The sequence below is a fragment of the Ranitomeya variabilis genome, chromosome 3 (genome assembly GCF_051348905.1).
Source record: "Ranitomeya variabilis isolate aRanVar5 chromosome 3, aRanVar5.hap1, whole genome shotgun sequence".
Taxonomy (NCBI): Eukaryota; Metazoa; Chordata; class Amphibia; order Anura; family Dendrobatidae; genus Ranitomeya; species Ranitomeya variabilis.
In genome coordinates, this window is record NC_135234.1 from 731160187 (window position 1) to 731182626 (window position 22440).

At 43.5% G+C, this 22440-nt stretch overlaps 1 protein-coding gene across 1 annotated transcript in view; it reads right to left on the minus strand.

Moving 5' to 3' along the window:
• Nucleotides 1-18259: 18259 nt before the first annotated feature.
• Nucleotides 18260-22440, minus strand: part of VSTM5 (V-set and transmembrane domain containing 5) — a 34703-nt gene continuing 30522 nt past the window's right edge. Inside the window, exon 4 of the mRNA XM_077298430.1 lies at nt 18260-19476. Within this exon, the coding sequence (XP_077154545.1) occupies nt 19442-19476 (35 nt within the window). The 3' untranslated portion in view covers nt 18260-19441. The remainder of the gene's footprint in view (nt 19477-22440) is intronic.

Consider the following 22440-nt stretch of genomic DNA (forward strand, 5'->3'; position numbering starts at 1 on the left):
ACTACCGCAATCTTTTGGAAGAACTTGAATTTCCAGTTTGTTTAGTTTGTGTGAAAATTACCGTAATCCTCTGCTAAATATAACGTGCAGTTCAGCGCTGCATGTGCCCAGAGGCCTCTGAAAGATCTAGAAAAGGGTTTCATTCAGCGGTGACATGGGGGGAACTTGGCATGTTCTCCCCGCGACTCTGAATAGACTCCCCAATTCACAAAGTTCATACCTATGGTAGAGAAAACTTACTCTGTGACTGCTCCTCTATGGAAGCCCAAACCATCAACTTATTCTTGATTTTTCTTGAGGCAACTTTCACTTCAAAATATCAGAACTTCTAGGGAGCAGACCGTGGCGTCGTCAGTGCTACGCTTCCTAAAGCTCACGCAAAGGAGTTTTGTTTGTTTATAATTTTGAGCTCCAAACTCCTTCTTCAAAAACTTTTTTTTATTGATTTCCAAGGTGAAACTGCTCTGCTGTTCATATAAGGAGACTTTTTTTCCTGTCAAGATTTTGAAAAATGCCGGATGGGGGGTCAGAAATGCATGTTAATAAATATATATACGGTATATATATATATATATATATATATATATATATATATATATATATATATATTATTATACAAAAAGCAGCGTTTTCTTGCACCTTTTCTGTTTGTTTTTTGGTGCAGTTCACATTTTAATAAAGTTAGTCTTATTTACCAAAAACGCAGCAAAGCCTTATTTATTGCGGTTTTGGGGTTTTTTTTGGTTTTGCACTTTCTCGTTTGCGTGTGCAAAAAAAAACTGAAAGAATTGACATGCTACAAATGTAAAAAATGTTTCAGTTCTTAAATTCAGTCTAGAAAAAAAACAAAAAAAAAACGCGTGTGCTTGAGATTTCTGCTCTCTCATAGCTTTTCCTAGCACTGTAAAACGCAGCTTATTATTTGCATACAAAAAATTCCATGGAAGATGATCACAACAGGTCTGTGATCCCCATTGATCGGCTCTAGTGTGTGGAGAAGCCAAACAGCAAGTGTTGAATTTCCCTGCAGTGCCCCCACTGGAGAAATGATGCATTACACAGTACCCATTCATATCAAAGGGTGTAGTACAGGATGGCACTAGTCCTCCAGAACAAGAGACCCTTTTTTATTTTTACCAAGAGATGAGAATTCTGAAAAATAATAATGGTTCCTTCTTGGTTGATAAATGACTAAGGTCTCGTTCAGTATTTCGTCAGTATTTTACATCAGTATTTGTGGGTGATAAATACAGAAGTGGAGCATATGTTTCTATTATACTTTTCCTTTGATTGTTCCACTCCTGGTTTTGTCTTACAAAATACTGAGGTAAAATACTGAACGTGGCCTAAAACATCCTATAGGGGCACCAGAATCCTGTTTGCATCTCGTAGTGTTCTTTATCTATGATGGACTGTCATCAGTACTGAGTGCACATCCAATAAGTTTTCTGTACTAAAAAAAATACAAAGTTTTCGCTCACACTTTTTTTTTTTTTTTTTTTTTTTTAAATTCACAAATAACATCAACTTTTTGCAATTTTACATTGCCATGGCAATAAATTTTAGTAATGGTGGTCATAAAAAATGGGTTAACATTTGTGTAACTCCGTTTAGACGCTTTGGTATTATTCAGAGCAGATAAGTGCAACACAGTCACTAAAGTGACTTTAAAATGTCATCTCATAATAACTTCGCCCCCTTATTGATGGGCCGACCAACGCTTTATTTAAATAGATCATATATGAATCCTAAATGGAAACTACAGCACCAGTTTAGCGCTGTCCCTAATAGCAAACCTGTGCCACATTTCTGGACCTGCTCTGTGTTTGTACATGTGTCCCCAGCGGCGTAGCTAAGGGGTTTGGTTCAGGGGGTTTAAACTTCTGAGCTGGTCCCTAACGAGTTAACCCTGATTATAACTGATTGAGACATTCACTTTCTCATCTTTTTCCATCTGGCCCAGACCGACATGGCAGCTTCTTCCAGCCAGGACTCGTCTGCAAAGATTACAACAAATACAATGCTGATTTTGCCAGTTTTTTTCTACCTACAAAGAATGGAGAGGTCTGTAATGTTTATCGTAGGTACACTTCACCTGTGAGAGACAGAATCTAAAAATAAGAACCAGAAACTCACATTGGATGATTTTTACATAATTAATTAGCATTGTATTGCATGAAATAAGTATATGATGCAATAGAAAAACAGAACTTAATATTTGGTCCAGAAACCTTTGTTTGCTATTACAGAGGTCAGACGTTTCCTGTAGTTCTTGACCAAGTTTGCACACACTGCAGCAGGGATTTTGTCCCACTCCTCCATACATATCTTCTCCAGATCTTTCAGGATTTGGGGCTGTTGCTAGGCAACATTGAGTTTCAGCTTCCTCCAAAGATTTTCTATTGGGTTCAGGTCTGGAGACTGGCTAGACCACACCAGGTCCTTGAAATGCTTTTTATGGAGCCACTCCTTAGTTGCCCTGGCTGTGTGTTTCGGGTCATTGTCATGCTGGAAGACCCAATCTCGGCCCATCTTCAAGACTCTTACTGAGCGAAGGAGGTTGATGGCCAAAATCTCGCAATACATGACCCCGTCCATCCTCCCTTCAATACCCTGCAGTTGTCCTGTCCCCTTTGCAGATAAGCACCCCAAAAAAATGTTTCCCCCACCATGCGTCATGGTTGGGATGGTGTTCTTGGGGTTGTACTCGTCCTTCTTCCTTCAAATACAGCGAGTGGAGTTGATACTAAAAAGTTCTGTTTTGGTCTCGTATGACCACATGACCTTCTCCCATGCCTCCTCTAGATCATCCATATGGTCATTGGCGAACTTAAAGCGGGCCTGGACATGTGCTGATGTGAGCAGAGGGGACCTTATGTGCCCTACAGGATTTTAACCCCTTCCCGACCCATGACGCCTATGTGGCGTCATGGAATGATCGTGTCCCTGCAGATCGGGTGAAAGGGTTAACTCCTATTTCACCCGATCTGCAGGGAGAGGGGGAGTTGTACTTCAGCCCAGGGGGGGTGGCTTTGCCCCCACGTGGCTACGATCGCTCTGATTGGCTGTTGAAAGTGCAACAGCCAATCAGAGCAATTTGCAATATTTCACCTACGAAAATGGTGAAATATTGCAATCCAGCCATGGCCGATGCTGCAATAGCATCTGCCATGGCTGGAAATCATGTTCTGGCCCCCCCCCCCACCGCCCCCGATCTCCTCCCCAGTCCTCCGTTCTGTCCGGTACCCCCCTCCGTCCCCCTGTTCGCTCCCCCGTGCTCCTGTCCGCTCCCCCGTGCTCCTGTCCGCACCCCCTGTCCTCCGATCCCCACCCCTGTGCTCCGATCCACCCCCCCACCACCCCCTCATACTTACCGAGCCTCCCGAAGTCGGTCCGTCTTCTCCCTGGGCGCCGCCATCTTCCAAAATGGCGGGCGCATGCTCAGTGCGCCCGTTGAATCTGCCGGTCGGCAGATTCGTTACAAGTATATTTTGATCGCTGTGGTAGGTTCTATCACAGCGATCAAAATAAAAAAATAATAAATAAACCCCCCCTTTATCACCCCCATAGGTAGGGACAATAATAAAATAAAGAAAATATTTTTTTTTTCTTTTTCCACTAGGGTTAGGGTTAGAACTAGGGGTAGGGTTAGGGGTAGGGTTAGGGGTAGGGTTAGGGTTATGGCATGTGCACACAGTGCGGATTTGGCTGCGGATCCGCAGCGGATTGGCCGCGGATCCGCAGCGGATTGGCCGCGGATCCGCAGCGGATTGGCCGCTGCGAATTCGTAGCAGTTTTACATCAGGTTTACAGTATCATGTACACCTATGGAAAACCAAATCCGCTGTGCCCATGGTGCGGAAAATTCCGTGCAGAAACGCTGCGTTGTATTTTCCGCAGCATGTCAATTCTTTGTGCAGATTCCGCAGCGTTTTACACCTGTTCCTCAATAGGAATCCGCAGGTGAAATCCGCACAAAAAAACACTGGAAATCTGCTGTAAATCCGCAGGTAAAACGCAGTGCCTTTTACCTGCAGATTTTTCAAAAATCGTGCGGAAAAATCTCACACGAATCCGCAACGTGGGCACATAGCCTTAGGGTTAGGGTTGGAATTAGGGCTAGGGTTGGAAATAGGGTTAAGATTAGGCTTGTGGTTAGGGTTACGGATAGGGTTAGGGGTGTGTTGGGGTTACAGTTGTGATTAGGGTTAGGGTTGGGATTAGGGTTAGGATTAGGGTTGGAATTAGGGTTACGGGTGTGTTGGGGTTAGGGTTGTGATTAGGGTTATGGCTACAGTTGGGATTAGGATTAGGGGTGTGTTGGGGTTAGTGTTGAAGTTAGAATTTAGGGGTTTCCACTGTTTAGGCACATCAGGGGTCTCCAAACGCAACATGGCGCCACCATTGATTCCAGCCAATCTTGCGTTCAAAAAGTCAAATGGTGCTCCCTCCCTTCCAAGCCCCGACGTGCACCCAAACAGTGGTTTACCCCCACATTTGGGGTACCAGCGTACTCAGGACAAACTGGGCAACAACTGTTGGGGTCCAATTTCTCCTGATACCCTTGCAAAAATAAAAAATTACTTGCTAAAACATAATTTTTGAGGAAAGAACAATTATTTTTTATTTTCACGGCTCTGCGTTATAAACTTCTGTGAAGCACTTGGGGGTTGAACGTGCTCACCACACATCTAGATAAGTTCCTTGGGGGGTCTAGTTTCCAAAATGGGGTCACTTGTGGGGTGTTTCTGTTTAGGCACATCAGGGGCTCTGCAAATGCAATGTGACGCCCGCAGACCATTCCATCAAAGTCTGCATTTCAAATGTCACTACTTCCCTTCCGAGCCCTGTCGTGTGCCCAAACAGTGGTTTACCCCCACATATGGGGTATCAGCGTACTCACAACAAACTGGGCAACAAATACTGGGGTCCAATTTCTCCTGTTACCCTTGTGAAAATAAAAAAATTGCTTGCTAAAACATCTTTTCTGAGGAAAGAAAAATTATTTTTTATTTTCACGGCTCTGCGTTGTAAACGTCTGTTAAGCACTTGGGGGTTGAACGTGCTCACCACACATCTAGATAAGTTCCTTGGGGGGTCTAGTTTCCAAAATGGGGTCACTTGTGGGGGGTTTCTACTGTTTAGGCATATCAGGGGCTCTGCAAACGTAACATGATGCCCGCAGACCATTCCATCAAAGTCTGCATTTCAAAACGTCACTACTTCCCTTCCGAGCCCCGGCATATGCCCAAACAGTGGTTTACCCCCACATATGGGGTATCAGCGTACTCAGGAGAAACTGGACAACAACTTTTGGGGTCAAATTTCTCCTGTTACCCTTGGGAAAATAAAAAATTGTGGGCTAAAAAATCATTTTTGAGAAAAGAAAAATTATTTTTTATTTTCATGGCTCTGCGTTATAAACTTCTGTGAAGCACTTGGGGGTTCAAAGTGCTCACCACACACCTAGATTAGTTCCTTGGGAGGTCTAGTTTCCAAAATGGGGTCACTTGTGCGGGAGCTCCAATGTTTAGGCACACAGGGGCTCTCCAAACGCGACATGGTGTCCGCTAATGATTGGAGCTAATTTTCCATTCAAAAAGCCAAATGGCGTGCCTTCCCTTCCGAGCCCTGCGGTGCGCCCAAACAGTGGTTTACCCCACATATGGGGTATCATCGTACTCAGGACAAACTGGACAACAACATTTGGGGTCCAATTTCTCCTATTACCCTTGGGAAAATAAAAAATTCTGGGCTAAAAATCATTTTTGAGGAAAGAAAAATTATTTTTTATTTTCACGGCTGTGCGTTATAAACTTCTGTGAAGCACCTGGGGGTTATAAGTGCTCACTATGCATCTAGATAAGTTCCTTGGGGGATCTAGTTTCCAAAATGGGGTCACTTGTAGGGGAGCTCCAATGTTTAGGCACACAGGGGCTCTCCAAACGTGACATGGTGTCTGCTAGCGATGGAGATAATTTTTCATTCAAAAAGTCAAATGGCGCTCCTTCCCTTCCGAGCCTTACCATGTACCCAAACAGTGGTTTACCCCCACATGTGAGGTATCGGTGTACTCAGGAGAAATTGTCCAACAAATTTTAGAATCCATTTTATCCTGTTGCCCATGTGAAAATGAAAAAAATGAGGCTAAAATAATTTTTTTGTGAAAAAAAAGTACTGTTTCATTTTTACGGATCAATTTGTGAAGCACCTGGGGGTTTAAAGTGCTCACTATGCTTCTAGATAAGTTCCTTGGGGGGTCTAGTTTCCAAAATGGGGTCACTTGTGGGGGAGCTCCAATGTTTAGGCACACGGGGGCTCTCCAAACGCGACATGGTGTCCGCTAAAGATTGGAGCCAATTTTTCATTGAAAAAGTCAAATGGCGCTCCTTCCCTTCCGAGCCCTGCCGTGCGCCCAAACAGTGGTTTATTCCCACATATGAGGTATCAGCGTACTCAGGACAAATTGGACAACAACGTTCGTGGTCCAGTTTCTCCTTTTACCCTTGGGAAAATAAAAAAAATTTCGCTAAAAGATCATTTTTGTGACTAAAAAATTAAATGTTCATTTTTTACTTCCATGTTGCTTCTGCTGCTGTGAAACACCTGAAGGGTTAATAAACTTCTTGAATGTGGTTTTGAGCACCTTGAGGGGTGCAGTTTTTAGAATGGTGTCACTTTGGGGTATTTCCAGCCATATAGAACCCTCAAACTGACTTCAAATGTGAGGTGGTCCCTAAAAAAAATGGTTTTGTAAATTTTGTTGTAAAAATGAGAAATCACTGGTCAAATTTTAACCCTTATAACTTCCTAGCAAAAAAAAAAAATTGTTTCCAAAATTGTGCTGATGTAAAGTAGACATGTGGGAAATGTTATTTATTAACTATTTTGTGTCACATAACTCTCTGGTTTAACAGAATAAAAATTCAAAATGTGAAAATTGCGAAATTTTCAAAATTTTTGCCAAATTTCCGTTTTTTTCACAAATAAACTCAGAAATTATCGACCTAAATTTACCACTAACATGAAGCCCAATATGTCACGAAAAAACAATCTCAGAATCGCTAGGATCCGTTGAAGCGTTCCTGAGTTATTACCTCATAAAGGGACACTGGTCAGAATTGCAAAAAACGGCAAGGTCATGAAATTCATGATGGCATAGTGTGTTACTAATGGTAATGTTTGAGACTGTGGTCCCAGCTCTCCACAGGTCATTAACCAGGTCCTTCTGTGTAGTTCTGGGCTGATTCCTGACGTTTTTCCAGAATCATCCTTGCCCCTTGAGGTGAGATCTTGCATGGAGCCCCAGACCGAGGATGATTGACAGTCATCTTGTGTTTTTCCATTTTCTAATAATTGTGCCAACAGTTGTCACCTTCTCATCAAGCTGCTTGCCTATTGTCCTGTAGCCCATCCCAGCCTTGTGCAGGTCCACAATTTTGTCCCTGGTGTCCTTAGACAGCTCATTGGTCTTGGCCATGGTGGAGAGGTTGGAGTGTGATTGATTGTGTGGACCGGTGTCTTTTATACAGGTAATGAGTCCAAACAGGTGCAATTAATACAGGTAATGGGTTCAGGTAAGGAGGCTTCTTAAAGAAAAACTAACAGGTCTGTGAGAGCCAGAATTCTTGCTGGTTGGCAGGTGATAAAATACCTAATTAAATTGCATTTTATTGCATGAAATATCTACAAATCATATAATGTGATCTTGTGGATTTTTTTTTTTAAGGTTCTGTCTCTCACAGGTGAAGTGTACCTACAATAACAATTACAGACCTCTCCATTCTTTGTAGGTGGGAAAACTTGCAAAATCAGCAGTGTCAAATAGTTATTTTTCCCACTGTATATGACTTCTCACATTTCCAGCACTGTCCCCATCTATCCCCAACCTTCACAAACTCCTCATTCTGCTGATCCCCCCCAATGCTGAGCCGCTGACGTATGTGCCCCTATTACTGCACCTGTGTGCCCTCTAATTTTCCTCCTACTGAAGCCCTAGATTCAATGCACTCATAAACTATTCTGTCAACAAAAGTGCCCTATGAACACTGTAAGATACCCCCACAGTGAATACACGCACAGTATAATGACCCTACTGTACCCCACCCCTCAACTCACCTGGAAAAGTATGGTGACCGCCAACACAGTATGATCCCCCAACTGTGACCCCCACACAGCCTTCCATGCAGTATAATGGGCCTACATACAGTGTAATGGCCCCACATAGTATTATGGGCCTCACACATACCTTCACCCTGTATAATTGCATACAGTATAAAAGCTCTCACATAACCCTCCAAATATGATAATAGCCCCCACATAGCCTTCATATAATGCCCCCCATAGTCCTCAAAATACCTTAGTGCACTCCCCGTCATCCTACATATTGTATAATGCACTCCCCATAGTCCTACATAGTGTAATGCATCCCATATTCCTACATATAATGCACCCAATAGTCCTTCATATAGTATAATGCACTCCCCATAGTCCTCCATACAGTATAATGCACTCCCCATAGTCCTCCATGCAGTATAATGCATTCCCCATAGTCCTTCATACAGTTATCAGGACTCTGAACATTTTTATTACCTTTTGTGCATTAGTGCCCTTTTCAAAGATGGCATCTTTGGTCTCATGTGCAGTGTGTCTTCCTGCTATAAAACTCCACCCCAGCCTTCAGTCTGTGCTAGAGTATTCTGCCTTGCATCCAGCTCCTGACCTCCGGTTACTCCCTGGCTATATACCTGCTCCTGTGAACCTGTGGGGTTATCCTGCTACTCTGCTCTGAGTTCCTGCTGCATACACCAGTTCCAGTAATCCTCCTTCATCTGCTGCTCGTGTTTACTTCCATCTGCATTTGCTGGTCATGTAAGCTGTTGCTGCTCTGCTTAAACCTGAGACTAATAACCAGGCCTCCCTGGTTGAGCTAAGATATTATTTGAACTGCCTTATAAGCATATCTATCTGTGTTTTGGACTAAGCAAGGACTTATTCGTGTCAAGTATCCTCAAGAATAATTGTGCTTCATAGACTTTCTGCGTGATTGCATTTTCCTCTGGTTTCCTATAGACTGCTAAGCTGCATTTAATATTTACTCCAAGTGTTGTGGACTTGAGTTTCTCTCTGCACCTGTTTGAATCACCGTGTGATAATATAGACTTTACCACTTATAAAACTGTGTCCTGTAGTTGTCTTGTTCCATGCAAAGAGTCTCCTGAGATATCCCCTATAATTATTACAGGATACTCTAGCCTAAAAAAAAAAAAAAAAGGAGACTGCTGGAACAATGACTGCAGAAAGCAGACTAGAGCAGGTGTTTTCCATAATTAGATCACTGCAGAAAGATGTGGAAGGTCTGCAAAAGAAGTTTGGAAGCTTTGAACACAATCAACAAGTGTTTGGACAGACTTTGCAGGACTTAAGCACCCGCATGGCAGTCCAGGAAAACAAACTTGCTGGTATAGAGTCCCAGTATGGACGGGCTTTTCAGGACATAAGCACGTATATAGCTGCACAAGCGACTTTACCATCTGGGCAACCGCCACCAGCTAGCCCATTTAAGTTGCCTCCATTCAGATTTAATGGTGATCGCGACAAATTTCGTGGCTTTGTGAATCAATGTATGCTATATTTTGATGTGCATGCTGACCGTTTTCCTAATGATAGATCCAAAGTATTGTGTGTAATAATGCTGCTGACCGCACGAGCGCTCGCCTGGGCGAATCCGATGATTGAGTCTCGTGACCCACGGTTAAATAACTTGGATGATTTCTTGGCCGCTATGGCATTAATGTTTGATGATCCTAATCGCCGTGCAACCGCTGAATCTGCTTTATTGTCTTTACGCTAGGCAAAACGTTCTGTTGTTGAGTATGCTACTGAATTCAGGAGATTAGCGGTAGATACTAATTGGGAGAGTTATGCACAATTGCCTATTTTTAAAAGGGGTCTGTCTAGTATTGTAAAAGATGAACTAGCTCGCTCAGAGTCACCACAAGAACTAGAGACATTTATACAGCATTGTGTGTGCATAGACATTTGCCTTACTGAGCGTAGGCTGGAGAAATTTGCTGCTTATAACCGTGTTTCTAACTTTTCCCTTCCTTCCAAAGAGCCTGCAGGTAAAACATCTCGGGAAGTGGAGAAGGTGCCCATGCAAACTGATTCCGTTCAGAGGTGCGAGATCAATGAGCGCCGGGAGCATCGCCTTCGTGAAAGTCTATGTTTCTACTGCGGCCAGTCTGACCACTTCTTGATCAATTGTCCTAAGTGTCCTCGACGGCCTAACAAGGTGCTAGCAGCAGTAGCGGAGTATGACAACTGTGATGATGAATCTGACATTTCTGAATGTAGCCTGCCTTTAAACGCTGTATTCCATTCACTTTCTATGACTTCACCCCCCAAGGAGCTGAAGGAAAAGAACTCTCACTGTTCTCTCCCTATTAAGATCCTGTGTTCAGGACAGTGGATTTCCAGTGCAGCTATGATTGACTCTGGTGCAGGTGGCAATTTCATGGATATCGCATTTGCCAAGGAACATGGTATTGAAATTCAGCAAAGAGCCTCTCCAATTACCATGGAAACAGTGGATGGGTCACCTTTAATCTCTGGGCCTGTGGATCAGGAGACCGTACCCCTTGAAATTGTGTTGGAGCCTAATCATCAGGAGCAACTTTCTTTCTTGCTAATTTCTTCTCATTTTCCTGTGATTTTAGGCATTCCTTGGTTGCGTTCTCAGAACCCAATTATAAACTGGGAGACCAAGGAGATTATCTTTCCAACAAGGAGCAACTCAGCGTTAACAGAAGAAGTCCCTGAGTCCACGGCTACGGAACCACATGTACAGGTATTTTCTTTACCTCCAGCATATAAAGAGTTCTCTGACACCTGTGACAAAAAGAATGCAGATCAGCTTCCTCCACACAGGCATTATGACTGTCCCATTGAGTTGCTTCCTGGGGCAGCTATTCCTTTTGGTAACGTATACCCTTTGACGGCACCTGAGCTTCAAGCCTTAAAGCAGTATATTGATGAAAATCTGGCCAAAGGCTTCATACGTCCTTCTTCCTCACCAGCAAGGGCACCTATCTTTTTTGTAAAGAAGGATGGGACCCTGAGACCCTGTGTTGACTATCGGGAACTCAATAAGGTAACCGTACGAAACCGTTACCCTTTGCCTCTGATTCCCGAATTACTGGAAAGAGTCTGCCATGCTAAGGTGTTCTCTAAACTGGATCTTCGTGGGGCTTATAATTTGGTGCGTATTCATCCAGGGGATGAGTGGAAGACAGCATTCAGATGCCGGTATGGACACTTTGAATCTCTTGTGATGCTCTTCGGGCTTTGTAACGCCCCTGCAACGTTTCAACACCTTGCTAATGACATATTCAGAGATTTGTTGGACCAGTTTGCAGTGATCTATTTGGACGATATACTAATCTTTTCTGACTCTCTACAGGAACATGAAGAACATGTCAAAACTGTTTTAAGACGTCTGAAAGAGAACCATCTGTATATTAAGCCAGAGAAATGCGAGTTCCATCATTCTGAGATACAGTTCTTAGGTTATATCATCTCTCCCCAGGGGCTGAACATGGAATCTGGTAAGATTCAGGCTATCCTTGACTGGCCGGTACCCAAGAACGTTAAGGAGGTCCAACGTTTTATTGGTTTTGCAAATTTCTACAGACGCTTCGTTCAAAATTTTTCTGATATTGTCCATCCCATTACTTCCTTGACAAAGAAGGAAAAGCCCTTTAAGTGGTCATCACAGGCTCAAGAAGCTTTTGATCGGCTTAAGATCTGTTTCACATCAGCACCGCTGTTGATACACCCAGATCCAACACTTCCTTTCATTGTGGAGGTGGACGCTTCTGATAATGCTTTGGGGGCTATTCTCTCCTAAAAAACTGGAGAGAAGGGTCTGCTACATCCTTGTGCTTTCTTTTCCCGTAGACTAACCTCAGCAGAGAATTACGACGTGGGAGACAAGGAATTGCTGGCTATTATTGCGGCTTTCAAAGAATGGAGGCATCATCTGCAAGGAGCTGCACAACAGATCATAGTGCTAACTGACCATCGCAATTTAGAGTTCCTTAGATCTGCTAGATGTCTTTCTCCTCGTCAGGCTTGTTGGAACTTATTTTTAAATCAATTTAACTTTATCTCATACCGTCCAGTTTCTCGTAATGGGAAGGCTGATGCTTTTTCCCGAATCCATGCTGCGGATTCCGTACCTGGAGCCCTGTCCAAGACCATTCTATCTGATGCCAATTTCATCGGAGTTATCCACGATCAGGACTTGTGGAAGGAGTGCAGGGAGGCCTATGACAGTGATGTATTTCTGGCCAACCCACCTGTGGATATTAATCTTGTCTTTAAGGGTGGCATGTGGTTCAGAGATCGACGTATCTACGTCCCTGAGGTCGTCCGTCTGCAGATCCTCAAGTTGGTACATGACTCCAAGTTGGCTGGTCACAGGGGGGTACAGAAGACACAAGAGTTCCTGAGCCGATTCTTCTGGTGGCCAACTTGCCTGAAGGATACCAAGGACTATGTTCTCTCTTGCGAGGTATGTGCTCGTTATAAGACTCCTCATGTGGCACCTACGGGTCTTCTACAACCATTACCTGTTCCGTCCCGCCCTTGGGGGTCTATATCAATGGACTTTATTGTGGAGCTGCCTACATCGAGGGGCATGAATACAATTATGGTGGTAGTTGATTGCCTGACTAAAGCTGCTCATTTTGTTCCATGCACCGTCCTCCCCTCAGCTAAAGATACAGTAAACTTGGTTATACAGAATGTTTTTCGGTTGCATGGGGTTCCGGATGAGATCATCTCTGACCGTGGAGTGCAGTTCACTTCAAGATTCTGGAAGGGGTTTTGCTCTGCACTCAATATTAATGTCTGTCTCTCTTCCGCTTACCAACCCCAGACAAATGGTCAGACTGAGCGTACCAACCAGACGCTGGAACAATATCTAAGATGCTATGTCAGCCATCTCCAGGATGATTGGTTGGAGTTGCTGCCATTAGCTGAATTTTCATATAACAATTCTCAGAGCGCCTCCACTAAATTTACACCTTTCTTTGCCAATCTGGGTTATCATCCGTGTATCTTACCTAGGTCTCCAATTAATTCTCCGGTTCTGGCAGTGGAGGAAAGGCTGACTGCGATGAGGCAAAATCTGGAGGTTCTGAAGGAATCCCTGACCACAGCTCAAAAACGTTATAAGAGATCGGCTGATAGATTCCGTAAACCTGCACCCATGTTCAAGGTAGGAGATTCCGTGTCGTTAGCAACTAAGAATCTGAAGTTAAACGTTCCTTCACAAAAACTTGGACAGAAATTCATTGGCCCTTTCAAGATCAATGGTATTGTGAGCTCTGTGGCCTGCCGGCTGAAGCTGCCTAGGACTATGAAGGTACACCCAGTTTTTCATGTATCTTTACTAAAGCCTGAATCTCCTAATACCTTCCAGGGACGTGTTGTGCCACCTCCGCAGCCTGTGGTGATTGATGGGCACGAACAATTTGTGGTGGAGGAAATTGTTGATTCCAGGATTCGCAGGAATCGGCTTCAATATCTGATAAGATGGCAGGGATATCCCCCTGAGGAAGACTCTTGGGAACCTGTGGAAAATATCAATGCCCAACAGAATATTTCTCGTTTTCATCAGAGATTCCCTGAGAATCCTGATCACCCTGAGGCCGCTTCTAAGGAGGGAGTAATGTCAGGACTCTGAACATTTTTATTACCTTTTGTGCATTACTGCCCTTTTCCAAGATGGCGTCTTTGGTCTCATCTGCACTGTGTCTTCCTGCTATAAAACTCCACCCCAGACTTCAGTCTGTGCTAGAGTATTCTGCCTTGCATCCAGCTCCTGACCTCTGGTTACTCCCTGGTTATATACCTGCTCCTGTGAACCTGTGGAGTTATCCTGCTACTCTGCTCTGAGTTCCTGCTGCATACACCAGTTCCAGTAATCCTCCTTCATCTGCTGCTCGTGTTTACTTCCATCTGCATTTGCTGGTCATGTAAGCTGTTGCTGCTCTGCTTAAACCTGAGATTATCACCCAGGCCTAAGATATTATTTGAACTGCCTTATAAGCATATCTATCTGTGTTTTGGACTAAGCAAGGACTTATTCGTGTCAAGTATGCTCAAGAATAATTGTGCTTCATAGACTTTCTGCGTGATTGCATTTTCCTCTGAAGTTTCCTATAGACTGCTAAGCTGCATTTAATATTTACTCCAAGTGTTGTGGACTTGAGTTTCTCTCTGTACTTGTTTGAATCACCGTGTGATAATATAGACTTTACCACTTATAAAACTGTGTCCTGTAGTTGTCTTGTTCCACGCAAAGAGTCTCCTGAGTTATCCCCTATAATTATTACAACAGTATTCTGATCACCACCATTTTCTCACCCATTTAAAAAAAAAATGTAATACTTGCCTCTCCTTCTCGTACCCCCGCTGCTCTGGTCTGCAGCGTCCTCCTGAAGTACTACACATCTTAGCGTAGCAGGCGCCATGTAGCGACATTACGCCCGCCGCGCTGATACGCCCACCGTGCTGAGACACCAGACGCCAAGGAAGAGTGATGGGAGAGGGATCGTCAGTTGACACTCCCCTTTTCTTAATTGCTTTAAAAAAAAAATATATATATATATAATATTGCACTTCTAAACTTACAATGATGGCCGGAGGAGCCCGGTGTCTTTTGAAAGAAGGATTTGGCTTGGAGTGCTGGTATCTTTCTCTTATTTATGGACCTTTCAATGAAGGTAAAATAAGTATTTTCCACATAATATCCCATGGAAGCGATTCCAGCTTGCTGGCAGGATGCAGCAAGCGAAAGGTCGACAGGTCCCATTAGGTCAGCTTCAATTTTCCAGTTCAGCGTCACTGGAGGGGAGTGTTGTGGGGGGAGACGTTGTTTTCCCTCTCAGCAGAGACAAGCTTTTTCTGCATCAGTCCTCGCTATCGGATGGTATCAGACATGATTTATTCACGTAATGATAATATGCGCACAAAGCAGACTCTATAGCATCGCACGGCAGTATGGCGGACGGCCTCTTTTAGTTGGATTTGTGCTCTCCCTTTTCTCATATGTAAACACATCAAACGAAAAACCCACAACTCGCAAGTAAAACATTCCTACATCTGTGTCAACATCTCGGCGGGAGTCTCCCAGCAGCTCATTCCGCTGCACCGCTGTGCTTAAGTAATAATACATAACGTGACACGGCAGGACTGCACCGCAGAACAGGACAAATCCAACCACAAACTGCTCCACATTTTTAAAGGGGTTCTCCGGTGAAAACAAATCAGAAATCCACAGGATAAGCGCTAACTTGCTGATAGTGGGAGGAGGGGAGATCGGCAATAGTGATGAGCGATTGTGCTCGGATAAGGAGTTATCCGTCATGCTCGGGTGCTAACCAAGTGTCTTCGGCGTGCTCCACATGGGCAGACTTACTGCCGGTTCAACCGATGCGGCTGCAGCGGGGCCCGGAGGCTCCAGGGGGCCCCGGCGGGGCGGCAATTAATGAGGGCAATCTGGCCAGCTTATCCAGCTCCGGGGGGCCCCTGGCCAGATTGCCCTCATGTGCGGCGGGCAGGAAGCAATCCCTACAAGAGAAAATGGCAGCGGAGCAGAGCTGCAGGTAATGTATCCGTCCTGCTTCCTGCCCGCACTTCCTGTCTCATACATGCAGCGCCGTGGCTGTGCGAGATAGGAAGCTGCCGGCGATGGTGCGGTTTCAGGATACCGTGCGCAGAGGTGTGTGGGTGTGTGTGTGTGTGTGTGTGTGTGCAGAGAGGGGAAATGTGCTGTGTGTGTGTGCAGAGAGGTGAATGGTGGTGTGTGTGTGTGTGTGTGTGTGTGTGTGTGTGTGTGTGTGTGTGTGTGTGTGCAGAGGTGAATGGTGCTGTGTGGAGGAGAGGGCAATGATAGGGGTGATGTGGCAGAAGTCAATGATTGGGTTGACAGGGCAGTGATTGGGCAGAAGGCAATGATTGGGTTGACAGAGAGGGCAATGATGGGGGTGATAAGGGAGAAAGCAATGATGGGGTGGTGGAAAGGGCAATAATGGGAGTGGTGAGGGGAGGAGCAAATGATGGAGGTGGTGAATGGGCAATAATGGAATGCTGGAGGGAAAGACAAGGATGGTGGTGGTGGAAAGGGCAATGATGGGGATGGTGGGGGAGGAGGAAATGATGGAGGTCATGGAATGGGTAATGATGGGTAGAAGACAATAAAGATGGCAGTGGAAAGGACAATGATGGGGTGGTGGAAAGGAGGCAATGATGGAGGTGGGGGAATGGGTAATGATGGGGGTGGAATGGGTAATGATGGGGGTGGTGAGGGAGAAGACAATGTTGGCGGTGGAAAGACAATGGTGGGGGTGGTGGGGAGGAGGAAAATGATGGAGGTGGTGGAATGGGTAATGATGGGGTGGAGGAGAAGGGAATGATGGTGTCAGTGGAAAGGACAATGATGGGGGTGGTGGGGAGGAGACAATTATAGAGGTGGTGGAATGGGCAATAATGGAGTGGTGGGAAGAAAGCAATGATGGTGGTGGTGTAGAGAGCAATCACGGGGGTGGGGGAGAGGGCAATAGTGGGATGCGGGGGAAGGAGGACAATGAGGGGTGTGGGGGATTGGGATGGGAGGAAGGGGGATTTATAATGGATTTAGGAACAGGGGGAAGTGGAGGAAGACGTTATTATCAATTATTATGTCTAACACAGTCCCTTACTATAAAGTGTACTCACTTATTACGTATAGCACAGTCCTTTAGTGTATAGAGTACTCACTTATTATGTATAACACCATCCTTAGTTACATAATTTCCTCTTTTCTTATGTATAACACCATCCCTTATTACATACCATCCTCTCTAGTTGTACATGATGCCATCCCTTATTATATAGCTTCCTCTGCTGTTATGTACAGTGCTGTCTCTTGCATAGTGTATTCTTGTTATTCACAGTGCCCTCTTTTATTACATAGTCCCCTCTCTTGTTAGATGTAAAATGACTAATGATGGAGGAGCCGGTGACCAGACGACCAGTCCATCAGCTCTTCCTTTAGAAAAGAAGCTTTCCCATGTTCCATCAGCCATCATTGCATTATACAGTACAGCTAACAAGACAGGACGGTATGTAATAAAAAACAGGGCTCTATAAAATCCAATATGTAAGGGACAGTGCAGTACATAACAAGAGGACTGTATAATGAGGGACTGCAATATACATAATAAATGTGTGTGTGTGGCGATATATATATCTTTGTATTTATAACCCACTCCTGGTGGTTTTGGCTTACAAATACTGAGCAAATACTGATAGTGTGAATGTGGCCATAGGCTCAGTGAATGTTTCATGTAGACATGCCCTGTTAAAGCCATAATTGTGATCCAATTTTCATCTGTTTTTGGTTTGTTTGGCATCCTTTTTCTTCATATGTATAAAAAAAATAAAAAAATGCAAGATTAAAGGGGTATTCCCATCTTCAAGATCATATCCAAATATGTAGGTGTAATAATAATATTAGCAAATACCTGCAATTAGAAATGTGGTATAATTCTTCTGATTCGCTGTGTCACTTACCCCATGTGCAGGGCATTGCATTGCAGTATACATGGTTACAACCACTCATATAGCAAAAGTAGCTAGTGGTTGTATCGAGGGATACCTAAGCTACTGCAGTGCCCTGCACACACGGTAAGTGTCAGTGACTTCTGATTCACCATACACAATAGTTGTGTTCTGCTTCCCGAAGAAGCAGAGCGAAACGCGCGTCGGGGCAGAGGGACATCACAGCATTTAAAATGGTTAAAATCCTCTAGGTAGACAAAAAAAGTTGTATAAAATTTAAAAAAATAAATAAAAGTAAAAAATTAATCCAAAACCCAGATTTACAGTCCCCCCCCCCCAAAAAAAAAAAAAAATTGCAATAAAAAGTGACCAATATGTTATATCTACCCTAAAACCGTATCTGTTCCATAGAAAAAAAAGTTACAGATTTTAAAAAATGCCGTTTTATTAATTATTTATTTTTATTAATGTCAAAAAATAAAAAGGTTTTCCTGTTTTCACTACATTATATGGTAAAACTAATTGTGTCTTTAACAGCTACAACTCGTCCTGCAAAAAACAAGCCCTCATATCGTCAGAAATAATTAAAAAAAATTATGTCTCTTGGAAGAAAGGGGGGAAAAAAAAAACAAAGTGTAAAAATCAGGGGTTTGTGAGTAGAACAAGTTTAGAATTTTATTTTTGTATAAGAGAAAAATAGATGCTGCACTGAAGGTAAAAACGGACGTCCGGACCAAAAATTGATGAAAATTGTATTCAGAATGTTTTTTAATTAGCAGTCGCTTTTGTATCATACGCAAAAAAAATGGACGTCTGAATGAGGTTTTAGTGAAAAACAGACACTAAGATGCAAGATCGATGCCATGCATGCACAATCCACTTGACCAGGCAACCGTCTAAAAAATATGAAACGTTAAAGAAATTGTCAACCTTTAGGGGTAATATTTGGGCTTTTTTATTACTTAAATGTACATATTTGGGGCTAAAAATCATTTTTGTAATTGGGTTTCATTAGAACTTTTGCACCGTTTGCCTTCCATAGCCACTGTCTATTGTCGGCTGCAGAATGAGTTAACTAAGAATCTATCAGTGAGCTCCTTCCGGCAAAGAGTTTTTAACTCTTTATCTGTTTTTTTTTAGCTGATTAATGAATATGAAGCCTGTAAAAGCTAAACGGTGCCAAAACTTTAATGAAATAGAATTTCGAAAATGATTTTTAGACCAAAAATACTCGCGTTTAAATAGAAAATCTGTTACAAGAGGTGAACAGCCCTCTCTGTGACTATGTCGAACAGCAGGGAATGCTGGAAGTGCGATTCACAGTGACATTTATAAAACGTATATTTCCACACAGTGCGTTACAAGCGCTGACGACTCGATGGCGTCGGATCCAGGTAGTCACAACGTACACGTAGACTGTAAACAATAGGCTCCATACAGTGCATCATAGGACGGCGTAAATGTACACGGAGACCCCCATCACCATGGAGAGCTCATGTTATAGCGGCTCGGCGGAATCTCCACTGACTGGTTGTGTCACTGATAAGGCTTCCGGAGACAATGGGGAGCAGCGGTCGCTCGAGTTCGCTCTCAGCGCTCATTCTGTGCATTCGCTTGTAGACTCCAATCCATCAGATGGGGAATTTTTTTTTTTTCCGATTGCTAAGGACAATACTGCAGACCCCTCTCATTAGTGCGGCATCCGGTGGGTACGAATCTGTTACCATAGCAACATATTGGACAACACTCACCGCCTCCCCACCCGCACCCCGATCACTGGTAAACATGACATTCACTGGACAATAGTCTCTTGAGGTAGGTGATCCACAGGTCAATCTGAAATGATACGTAGCTCGATCTGTTCTGCTGCAAGTGACGAGAGTGAAGAAAGTCATTAAAGGCTATTAAAGGGGTCCTCCGATCATTATAAATGCCAAGATATGCTATATCACCTCTAGGACCCCCCACCCATCCTGGCCTGAGGCATTAATTTAGTGTAGTGTCCCCTTCTAGGTTTTCCATGAGCTCAGGCCGACACCATTTATTTTATTCTCTGAATTGGTGGAGGTCCGAAAGATCAGTTCCCTACTGATCATAAATTGGGGTATTTCATCCCACCATCCCTGAAAAAGATATGATTAACCCTTTCAAGAAGACCTAAATTGTGTATATTTTTTTACCTGGTGTAAACGCTGATGTTCCCCTGAATCCGGCGTGGTTTTTCTTTACTTCCTACGCCTCTCCGTTCCTGAGATATAGCCCCTTCTTCACTGTAGATGAATCTAGTCTTTTTCTCCAAATGGGTGTGGCCAGTTTTAGGCAGGTCCTTGAGGAATACACCCTCTTGGCTAACAAGACTAAATTTATATACGGAGAATAGGAGGCCATATCTCAGCAACGGAGAGGCGCAGGAGCATAAGAAAAACAGCGTCGGATTCAGGAGAAAAGCGTCGTTTACACCAGGTAAAAATAAATTACATATTTATGGTAAGTGGCAGATAAACTACATACACATATCATATATATACACAGCACAGAGCAAAAGTTTTGACACACCTCATTTAAAGATTTTTCTGTATTTTCATGACTATGAAAATTGTACATTCACACTGAAGGCATCAAAACTATGAATTAACACATGTGGAATTATATATTTAACAAAAAAGTGTGAAACAACTAAAAATATGTCTTATATTCTAGATTCTTCAAAGTAGCCACCTTTTGTTTTAATGACTGCTTTGCACACTCTTGGCATTCTCTTGATGAGCTTCAAGAGGTAGTCACCGGACATGGTCTTCAAACAATCTTGAAGGAGTTCCCAGAGATGCTTAGCACTTGTTGGCCCTTTTGCCTTCACTCTGCGGTCCAGCTCACCCCAAACCATCTCGATTGGGTTCAGGTCTGGTGACTGTGGAGGCCAGGTCATCTGGCGTAGCACCTCATCACTCTCCTTCTTGGTCAAATAGCCCTTACACAGCATGGAGGTGTGTTTGGGGTCATTGTCCTGTTGAAAAATAAATGATGGTCCAACTAGACGCAAACCAGATGGAATAGCATGCCGCTGCAAGATGCTGTGGTAGCCATGCTGGTTCAGTATGCCTTCAATTTTGAATAAATCCCCAATAGTGTCACCAGCAAAGCCCCCCCACACCATCACACCTTCTCCTCCATGCTTCACGGTGGGACCAGGCATGTAGAGTCCATCCGTTCACTTTTTCTGCATCGCACAAAGACACGGTGGTTGGAACCAAAGATCTCAAATTTTGACTCATCACACCAAAGCACGGATTTCTACTGGTCTCTAATCTGAGCTGCTGTTAACCTGCGATTTCTGAGGCTGGTGACTCGGATAAACTTATCCTCAGAAGCAGAGGTGACTCTTGGTCTTCCTTTCCTGGGGCGGTCCTCATGTGAGCCAGTTTTTTGTAGCGCTTGATGGTTTTTGCCACTGCACTTGGGGACACTTTCACAGTTTTCCCAAGTTTTCAGACTGACTCACGTTCATTTCTTAAAGTAATGATGGCCACTCGTTTTTCATTACTTAGCTGCTTTTTTCTTGCCATAATACAAATTCTAACAGTCTATTTAGTAGGACTATCAGCTGTGTAACCATTCCCGGTGACTACCTCTTGAAGCTCAAAAATATTTTACCTCTTGAAGCTCATCAAGAGAATGCCAAGAGTGTGCAAAGCAGTCATCAAAGCAAAAGGTGGCTACTTTGAAGAACCTAGAATATACAGTAAGACATAATTTCAGTTGTTTCACACTTTTTTGCTAAGTATATAATTCCACGTTTTAATTCATAGTTTTGACGCCTTCAGTGTGAATGAACAATTTTCATAGTCATGAAAATACAGAAAAATCTTTAAATGAGAAGGTGTGTCCAAACTTTTGGTCTGTACTGTATACAGAAAAACTGCATTTGTTGCCTTTAGTAGCCAATCACAGCACAGCTTTCATTTTTGAATGTCAGGATATGAAATAAAAGCTGCTCTATGATTGGTTGCTATGAGCAAGAAAGACAATTTTTCTTTTAGAAAGGCTATACTCACAGAAATGTATCTTCATTCAATGCGTTGTCCAGGTGCACACAGATAGCACAATGGTATCCTATGTGCTAGCGCACATAAGTAATTCTACAGACGGACTTCTTAGCGGCAAGCACTAGCCGTGTTCATTTTACACGCGAGGCATATTTACATACACACGAACCCAGTCACGTTCACAATTTTCAGATGTGACTGGTCCAGCAATGGCGACGTTTGTCTGGACATAGTCAGAATTTCATAAATATCCCCAAGTGAGCCTCAAAAATGATCAAAACTGTCTAAAAGAAAATCTCTGTTGCCCAGCACAACCAATCAGAGCTCAGCTTTCATTTTTTAAACAGCTCTGCTAAGATGTAAGCTGCACTGTGATTGGTTGCTATGGGCAACAAATACAGTTTTACTTTAGGCAGCTTTGAGAAATCTTCACTGTTCTTTATTGCATGAATTAGATAAATTTATGGTGTGCGGCGAAGCATACATGAGGATGGAGAGACGGGATTGGATATGACATGTGACCTTATAAATTGAAATTAGAACACTTTTCGCTTTGGCAGCCCTCAAGGGCACTATTGGATGTTGGTGGCGTCTGGAGCGGGAAACCTCCCAGAAATCCTTGTTTCTGGAGATTTTGGAGGTTAGCTGACAGTCGAGAAATTTGCCATCTCCTCCAGGTGACAGGGTAGTCTGACTCCTGAGCACCAATCTGGAAACCAACATGCAGAAACTGCAGAATAGATACTGTCTTTAAAGAAAATTTGTCACCAGGCGGCCAGTCTTTGTT